At 46.1% G+C, this 9,386-nt stretch overlaps 1 protein-coding gene across 1 annotated transcript; it reads right to left on the bottom strand.

Annotated features, from left to right (window-relative positions):
* Positions 1–398: 398 nt before the first annotated feature.
* Positions 399–7,886, bottom strand: LOC103550677 (protocadherin beta-17). Its single transcript, XM_008519680.2, has 2 exons — positions 7,383–7,886; positions 399–2,554 (listed from the first exon to the last, which is right to left on the bottom strand). The coding sequence occupies exons 1-2, from the start codon at positions 7,743–7,745 to the stop codon at positions 530–532; spliced, it is 2,388 nt and encodes a 795-aa protein (XP_008517902.2). The 5' UTR covers positions 7,746–7,886; the 3' UTR covers positions 399–529.
* Between the last annotated feature and the right edge of the window lie 1,500 nt (positions 7,887–9,386).

Here is a 9,386-nt window from a genome sequence, read left to right on the forward strand (position 1 = left end):
TTTGAAAGAAAGTACGCAAGTTAGAAAACAGATAAAATATTAGTTCATTTGAGGAAAGACAATAGTATTTTCAAAACAACACTACAGAAATCCAACAATTTGAGTTCACAAAAGTTTTTGCATTAATGAAAATTATTTTTAAAACTGAAAGCTGTCATTTACAATAGTTAGACTCATGCTGATAATAATCATAAAACACAATTCTCTTAATCATAACAAGATATTAATGAACAAGCTCAAAGATCAGAAACCTGAAAACATTTCTGACTTCCACAAACCTAACACCCAAAAACCTGAGGAACACGATTTCTCAGCTATTGTATGGACATGCAAAATGTGAGATGGCTAAAAAGAACAAAAATAACAACAAAACACCCAGAGATTCAGAATGTAAAATGCTTCAACAGGTAGAAATAACTATAAATATGACAATAACTGTGAATATGTAAGCTCTTTATGTGAATGAAAGGATTGGGAACTAGTACTAAAATGACTATTATCATTTATAACTCTTGTCAAGGTGAGATTCCTAATTGAACTCAAAATGATTTCTGAAGTTAGAGTTTTCCTCAGTGTCTCCATCAGCTCCTTCACCCGCGAAGATGGGGACTATCGGTTTGAGAAATTTGAACTCCCTGGTCCCTGAACCTCCCGTGAGACACACCTCATACTGGTAGCTCTGGGACAGGGTCCCGGTGCCACTCACGTCCACCAGGTGGCCCGGAAAGGGGCCCTCGGGCACCGAGCAGCGACCCAGCGACGCGGCCCTGCTCCTCCTGCACAGCCGCACCGCGACGAACAGCAGCACCGACAGGAGGAAGAGCGACGACACCGACGCCAGCGCGACGACCAGGTAGACGGTGAGCGGGTCGGCCCGCGCCTGCTCGGCCGCCGCCTCGGGCAGCGGCAGGTAGGGCTGGGAGAAGCCGTCCACCAGCAGCACGTGCAGCGTGACGCTGGCCGAGCGCGGCGGCTCGCCATTGTCCCTGACCTGCACCAGCAGCCTGTGCTTGGGCGCGTCGCGCTCGCTCAGCAGCCTGGCCGTGCGCACCTCGCCGTTGTGCGGCCACACGCCGAACAGCCCGGGCTCCGTGGCCTTGAGCAGCTGGTACGACAGCCAGGCGTTCTGGCCCGAGTCGCCGTCTACCGCCACCACCTTGGTGACCAGGTAGCCCGCCTCGGCCGCCCGGGGCACCAGCTCGGTGCAGGGCGCAGAGCCGTTCTGCAGCGGGTACAGCACGAAGGGCGAGTTGTCGTTGGCGTCCAGCACCAGCACGCGCACCCGCGCCTGGCTGCTCAGCGCCGGCGAGCCGCGGTCCGTGGCGCCCACGCCGAACTCGAAGGCCTGCAGGGCCTCGTAGTCCAGGGACCTGAGGGCGAACAGGTGGCCGTTGTCGGCGTTGATGGACACGAGGGAGGCCAGGGGCAGGTGCGGGTCCTGGGGCGGCAGCAGCGAGTAGGTGAGCTGGGCGTTGGCGCCTGCGTCTGTGTCCGTGGCGCTGACGCTGCCGATGTGCAGGGCGGGGCTGTTGTTCTCGCGGACCCAGAGGGTGTAGGAGGTTTGGGTGAAGGCCGGGGCGTTGTCGTTGACGTCGGAGACCAGCACGGTTATGTTGTGCTGGGTTTTCAGCCTGGGTGTTCCCATGTCTGTGACGGTGATGGTGATGTTGTACTCGGCTCTGCTCTCTCTGTCAAGCGCTCCTTCTGTTACCAGAGTGTAGAAATTTTCTACAGTAAGTTTCAGAAGGAAGGGGAGATCAGCTTGGATGGAGCACATCATTTTGCCGTTGTCTCCGGAGTCTGCATCTGAAATTCCGAAAATAGCGACCACAGTGTCAGGGGTGTTTTCTGGGACGTCACTGATGAGTAACGACATGGTCAGTTCGGGGGCGTTGTCGTTTACATCCATCACTTCTATTGCTACTGTGCATTTTCCTGTGAGACCTCCGCCGTCTGAGGCCTCAATTTCCATACGGTAAGATTGAATTTCCTCAAAATCCAACATTTTTCTTAATCGAATTTCTCCCGTGACTGTGTTTATTTCAAAGGCCTGAACGACTTGATTTGAGGATTGGAAAAATGAGTAGGAAAGTTCTCCGTGGGTCCCAGCATCTAAATCTCTAGCGGAGACAGTGATGACAAGGGAGCCTATGGGGCTGTTCTCTGAGACCTGCACCTCGTAGAGTGGCTGAGCAAATTCCGGGGCGTTGTCGTTTATGTCCAGGACCAAGATGAGAACCTGGGAAGTCCCAGTCCTGGGCGGTGACCCGCCATCCCGCGCCGTGAGGGTTAACCTGAGCTCCGGCTGATCCTCACGGTCCAGCGCTTTGTCCAATACCAGCTCCGGGTATTTCCTGCCGTCGCTGTGATTGCGAGTGAAAAGGTGGAAATGGGAGTTTGTGCTAATTGTGTAGTTCTGAACTGTGTTGCTGCCCACGTCTAAATCTTCCGCTATTTTCAAAGGAAATGCAGTCCCCGGATGACTGCTTTCCGGGATTTTCAGGAGGATTTCATTTTCCAAGAATTTTGGGGCATGGTCATTTACGTCTAGGAGCTGCAGTTCACCTTGAATAAACTGCACCGGGTTTTTCAGTAACACCTGGAAATGCAGTATACATGGATCTGTGTCACCGCACAACTCTTCCCTGTCCAATTTTTCTTTTAGGAGCAAACTTCCACTCTTCTGCTCGAGCCGCAAATGCTGTTTATTCCCTTTGGAAAGAATCCGGGCGCCCCGCGAGGCCAGCTCCCCTATGCCCAACCCCAGATCTTTTGCTAGGTCAGCCACAAAAGAACCGCTGTCCCTCTCTTCTAGAACAGAATACTTAATGGTCGCGCCGCCCGCCTCCCACAATAGCAATAGGATAATAATGGCGGTCACTTGCCTTTTCTGCGGCGCTTTGGGCAGCGGCGTCTCCATCATTCCTCAGGGTCCAAAAGATGCAGTATTTAATCCCAAAATAATTGCTTTGCAGCCAACTCTGCTATCTTGCTTCAATAATCTTGTTAATTCTTCTTAACATTGACTGACATGGGGATAGCTGCCTATCTGAAACCCTTTATCCCCAGTAGTGTAAAACGTTTCCTTTTCGAGTTGCCAGAAACCGCTCAGCTTTTATGGAGGCTGCAGAGACAGATTTTCACTCTCTTAGCCTGCAGCGCCACCAAGCGTCCTGCTTTATAACATCAGATATTTTTCATTTCAAAGCGTAATGTAATAGCTAAAATGCATTGGAAGCCTTCTGGGTCCTAAGAGTGTTATAAACTTTTCCTCTCTTACGTCTTGTTCAGGTAGCTAACAACAGTTGCGGGAGCAGAAGTATTATCTGTATATCTATATCTGTAGTCATCTTCCTTATAAAGGTACAAGTTTAGCACACAAAACTCTGCTCAAGACAAATTCATTTATTCGCTTAGCCAGTATTTCTCTGTGCAGGGCATTTTTCTATCTTCTGGAGATAAAACAGTAAATTAAACACAAAAGTTCTTGCTCTTGGGAGCTTATATTCAATTACAAAAATACTAATTTGCCTATTGTGTTGGAAGAAGTTATGAATTTTTAAATCCAGTTTCTACTCCCAAATTGCAATGTGCCTGTAACTTCTGAAAAAAATTAAAATGTGGTTTCTTGTCAGTCTCTGGGCTACATAGCCTTTGGTAATTTTTTTTCCTTCGTAAATTCACTATGTGCAATGCCCAGTAGAGACAAAACAGCTGTTTGTTTTATTAGGAATCAATATAAGTCAGAAATCAGAAAATGTTTTTCACAGGCATGAAGAATGCAATGAAGCCAGTGAAGTCAAAGATGTACTTCCAAGGGAATGGTTTTCATCTGTCAGCCTTGGACAGAGGCCCATCCCAGTGTACATCCTCTGGAACTATGCTTATTGCAAAACACCAGTGCACCAACCAAAGCCATGTGGCTGGAGCAGAAGCAGCAGTTTCCCCAAAGAAGAATGCTATTCTAGGGAGGAGAGGGTAAATATCTGAGAATGCAAAACAGTAAGTATTCCCCGTACTCATTGAACCAATTGGTAATCATCCATGACAGAAGAGTCATGACACTTCACTTATTTGGACACAAAACACAGCCAAATATAGTTTAGTTAAGCCCAGTTCCATTTTAATTAAGGATAAAAATAAAATATTCACTTAATTGTCACTTTACTATAAATTGCCTGACTTTGATGGTCAGTTGAAGAGAGAGATTTTTCAGAAACTACTATAAATGTAACCAACAGAAATAAGACCAAATATGGGTTAAATTGTGAAAGTAAATGATTTTATGGTTAATAGAGACAAATGATGCATACACAGCACTAGAAGGGAAAATCTGACATTACCTTATAATCTGCCTCTAATAACTTCCTTGGGTCTTGGCAGGTATCACCCATATAGAAGCTTGAGAAACCAGGAGGAAGAGTTTGAAAATATAATTTGGAGATTACTAAACAATACCACTGAACTTTCATATTGTTAAGACAAAGACAAGGAGATAAAATATACTCTCAAGCATTTTATATTTGAAATAGAGGTTAGGGTGAGTAAAGGGTGTTTTCTGTTTAGAAGGAAAGTAAAAGTGATATTAGTAATTCCACATATGGGCCAGAGTACTGTATTGTAGAGAGACTATCAGTATTTCTGTATTCCTTGAAAAGTTTAAAAAAATTCACTACTAGAATGTTAATAACATTCAGCAAATATTTATTAAGCATTTATAATTGTCTTGGTATTATTAAAAAGACCATCATATTCTTACATGAAGCTCACAAACTGTAATTTAATGTGTTGACACTTTCATTAAGTCTATATTCATAGAAAATATGTATTGACTATTATGGTATACTGAAATGCATGTAAATATGAATGGGTATCTTAGCATTTAGCCATCTTTAGTGTTTATCTTTAGTTTTTCACACTCTAGGAGTTACCCTCAAATGAGAGTTATGTTGGCATATTAAATAATATCAAACACTCGCATTTAAAAATTTTCCTACGTAGCAATAGTGATGACAATTGTCACCACTAGTTAGAAATACAATTTTACTTAAGGAGTTTGGAATGTCATTTTTGTGAAAAGGATAGATGACTGAAAAATTTAAAACTATGAAAATAAAAATTTACTTTTTATTCAGATTGTCGAATGTAGTTGAGTGAGAGTAATAAAAAAAACTATTAAGTGTAATATAGGGAAAATACTGTGTATAGCCAGTATCTGATTTTTTAAAAAAAATTTCACCCTAAGGAACAGTAATAAAATAAGAAACAGACCATAGATAATATGCATCAATAACATGTAACTTTAAGTTAAAAGAGACTTCCAAACTTATTAAGTAGGGTTTAATAGAATAATTCAATACTTAACTGAATGGGAAACTATTCCGAACTGTCGAGTTTTCCTCCATTTCCCTCCCAGTGTCCTGGGGAGGGAAGTTGGGGAGAATCGGCTTGAGGAACTTGAACTCACTGGTCCCTGAACCTGCCCTCAGACACACCTCATACTGGTAGCTCTGGGACAGGGTCCCGGTGCCACTCACGTCCACCAGGTGGCCCGGAAAGGGGCCCTCGGGCACCGAGCAGCGACCCAGCGACGCGGCCCTGCTCCTCCTGCACAGCCGCACCGCGACGAACAGCAGCACCGACAGGAGGAAGAGCGACGACACCGACGCCAGCGCGACGACCAGGTAGACGGTGAGCGGGTCGGCCCGCGCCTGCTCGGCCGCCGCCTCGGGCAGCGGCAGGTAGGGCTGGGAGAAGCCGTCCACCAGCAGCACGTGCAGCGTGACGCTGGCCGAGCGCGGCGGCTCGCCATTGTCCCTGACCTGCACCAGCAGCCTGTGCTTGGGCGCGTCGCGCTCGCTCAGCAGCCTGGCCGTGCGCACCTCGCCGTTGTGCGGCCACACGCCGAACAGCCCGGGCTCCGTGGCCTTGAGCAGCTGGTACGACAGCCAGGCGTTCTGGCCCGAGTCGCCGTCCACCGCCACCACCTTGGTCACCAGGTAGCCCGCCTCGGCCGCCCGGGGCACCAGCTCGGTGCAGGGCGCAGAGCCGTTCTGCAGCGGGTACAGCACGAAGGGCGAGTTGTCGTTGGCGTCCAGCACCAGCACGCGCACCCGCGCCTGGCTGCTCAGCGCGGGCGAGCCGCGGTCCGTGGCGCCCACGCCGAACTCGAAGGCCTGCAGGGCCTCGTAGTCCAGCGACCTGAGGGCGAACAGGTGGCCGTTGTCGGCGTTGATGGACACGAGGGAGGCCAGGGGCAGGTGCGGGTCTTGGGGCGGCAGCAGCGAGTAGGTGAGCTGGGCGTTGGCGCCTGCGTCTGTGTCTGTGGCGCTGACGCTGCCGATGTGCAGGGCGGGGCTGTTGTTCTCGCGGACCCAGAGGGTGTAGGAGGTTTGGGTGAAGGCCGGGGCGTTGTCGTTGACGTCGGAGACCAGCACGGTTATGTTGTGCTGGGTTTTCAGCCTGGGTGTTCCCATGTCTGTGACGGTGATGGTGATGTTGTACTCGGCTCTGCTCTCTCTGTCAAGCGCTCCTTCTGTTATCAGGGTGTAAAAATTCTCGACCGATGGTCTTAGGAGAAAGGGGAGATTGTCATCTATAGAACAAATAACCTCCTGGTTCTGTCCAGAATCTGCATCTGAAACACTGAAAACTGCCACTATGATGTCTGGCAGGTTTTCAGGGATGGGGCTGATGAGTGACGACATGGTCAATTCAGGGGCATTGTCATTCACATCCAGGACCTTGATGACTAAAGAGCATTTTCCTGACAGTCCCCCCCCATCTGTCGCCTCAACATCCACGTGATAAGATTGAAATTCCTCAAAATCCAATGTTTCTCGCAGTCTAATTTCTCCTGTAATTGCGTTTATTTCAAAGGGTTGGTTAATGTCATCGACTTGAAATAGGGCATAAGATACCTCCCCAAAGGCTCCTGCATCTAAATCTCTCGCAGAGACGGTGATAACCAGTGAGCCCAGCGGGTTGTTTTCAGGGATTTGCGCCTCATAGAGCTCCTGAGCAAACTCAGGAGTGTTGTCATTGATATCCAAGACCAGGATCTGAATCTTTGTGGTCCCTGACCGGGGTGGAGACCCGCCATCCAGCGCTGTGAGCGTTAGCCTGAGCTCAGGCTGCTCCTCGCGGTCCAAGGCTTTGTCCAACACCAGCTCGGGGAACTTCCTGCCATCGCTGCGATTGCGGGTGAGAACGTGGAAGTGAGGATTAGAGCTGATTATGTAGCTCTGAAGGCTGTTGCTACCAGCGTCTAAATCTTGTGCCATTTTCAAAGGAAATATCTTTCCTGGCATAGTAATTTCTGATATTTTTAATAGCATTTCTCTGGCCGGGAACTCTGGGGCGTGGTCGTTTATATCTCTGACCTGCAAGGCAGCCTGAAAAAACTGCAAGGGATTTTCCAGTAACACTTGGAAAGGTAACACACATGGCTCAGTGAAGCCGCACAGCTCCTCCCGGTCCAGTTTCTCATTTAGCAGCAAATCATAGGTCTGTGGATCAAGCTGCAAATGCTGTCTGTTCCCCTTGAAAACAACTCGGGCGCCCCGTGCAGCCAGCTCTCCCATCCTGAGTCCTAGGTCCTTTGTCAAGTTTGCCACAAACGTGCCAGTTTCTGACTCCTCCAGTACAGAATACTGAATCGATTCTGAACCCGCCTCCCACAAAAGCATCAACATAATGAAGATGGCCACTTGCCTTTTTTTGCGATGTACTTTTGTTTGCGCCATCTCTGTTATGTCTGATTCCAGAAGAAGAATCCTTTTCCACACCCAATCACCAGGTCCACCGTCGACCCTCCGAAATGTCTTTGCTATAGAATTTCGAATTCGTTCTTATACCTTGTCTGGAGACGACTGCCTTCCTGAACACTTCTACCTTCGCTTTAGCTGTAAATGTGTTCTGTATTTTTTCTCCGTCAGATGGAGTCCACCGAATCTGCAGCGCTTTTCTTCACTCTCTTAGCCTGCACTGCCACCACGCGTTCAAATCAGTAACTTCATGAGGTGCATGCAGGTCAATACCGTTTCCAAAAATCTGAGTGTTTTAGGTCGAGTCAGTGTTTCTCAAACTGTAATGTGTGAACCGCATGCATAAATAATTACCTGGGAGTCTTGCGGTTTTTTCAAAGCCAGTTCCTGGGCTCCTCTCCACATCTTGAATCAAATTTTCCGGTGCTGCTAAGGAAATCTGCACTTCAATCTTTCTCCTTAAATGATTCTCATGCATACTAATGTTGAAGAATCTCTACCTCGGGTAGACTTCCTATAATCAACTTTTGTCCTCTAGCAGCGCAATTTATCTCTGATGAGCAGTGTAATTTGTGAATCCAAGAAGTACACGAATTAATTATCCCAAAAAATACATCAACAAACTATATATAATATAAAATTTGGTTAGCAACACTGATGGTAAAGTAAACAATCATTTCTCTAAATTATGTCACTCATAGATGGCATAAACAATAAACTAACTTTGTTTTGTGGTTACACCTCTACAGTAAAGGCAACAATTAGGCTATTAAAGGAAAATTGAGGCCAAGAAATACTTATTAGCAAAGTATCTAATCAAATTAAATTACTTAAAAGAGGAACTAGGAATAATCAAGTATGTGTCATAAGTAGGCACTTTAGGATTCCACTTCATTTTTGTATGGATAGAATTGGTCATGATTTTATTAGGCTTGTTCATTTTATTGTAATTTTTTAATCAAATTCCCCTCCTATATTAATTAATCAAGGTCCAAATATATTACCCTGTTGTAAGAACATAATGCAATGCAGAAAACAACCATTCAAGAAGCACCTCTACCATCTTCTCACAACAAGGATGACACTAGGTCCTGTAAATATAGACCAAATGAGGTAGTGTGAAAGGGGAATTGCATGTGAGTGGATACCATAAAATTCAGTGATGGTTCAAAATGGCTATATCCATTCTTGTCTCACCAGTTTCTGCTCAAATAGGAAAATATATCTCTAAATATCCTGAAAATACTTGAAATGGGTCGGTGCACATATAAGAACACACACAAAAAAACCACCAAACGAGTCATTTCAGATTGATTTTTATTGAGAGGTGAAATCAAGTTCAAGCAAAATTCACTTCAGGTAAGAGCCAAAATGATGGAAGATTAAAAATGAGGATTTTAAAAAAATACTTCAATTCTAGGTAAGATAAATAAGCTAAGTAAAATCTAAACTCTGAACAGATTAAATTATTTTGTAATTGCAAAGCACCCCTATCTACTCAGAAGAATAAAAATCAGATCCCTGTGACCAGTCTCCATGGTTCACTTGATAAATGTTACTAAGAATAGACTTCCTTGAGGATACGAATAACAAAATAAACTGAAGAAGCAAAACCAACAA

This window comes from Equus przewalskii, chromosome 13 (genome assembly GCF_037783145.1).
Source record: "Equus przewalskii isolate Varuska chromosome 13, EquPr2, whole genome shotgun sequence".
Taxonomy (NCBI): domain Eukaryota; kingdom Metazoa; phylum Chordata; class Mammalia; order Perissodactyla; family Equidae; genus Equus; species Equus przewalskii.

What these genes read in the sequence shown, in the direction of transcription:
- LOC103550677 (XM_008519680.2), bottom strand. Translation starts at nt 7,745, where the DNA reads ATGGCGCAAACAAAAGTACATCGCAAAAAAAGGCAAGTGGCCATCTTC. An exon ending in TTTTTCAGGCTGCCTTGCAG is followed by an intron (nt 2,555 to 7,382) that starts GTCAGAGATATA and finishes GGTGAACTGCAG; the next exon opens with CTCCTAGACGTAAATGACCA.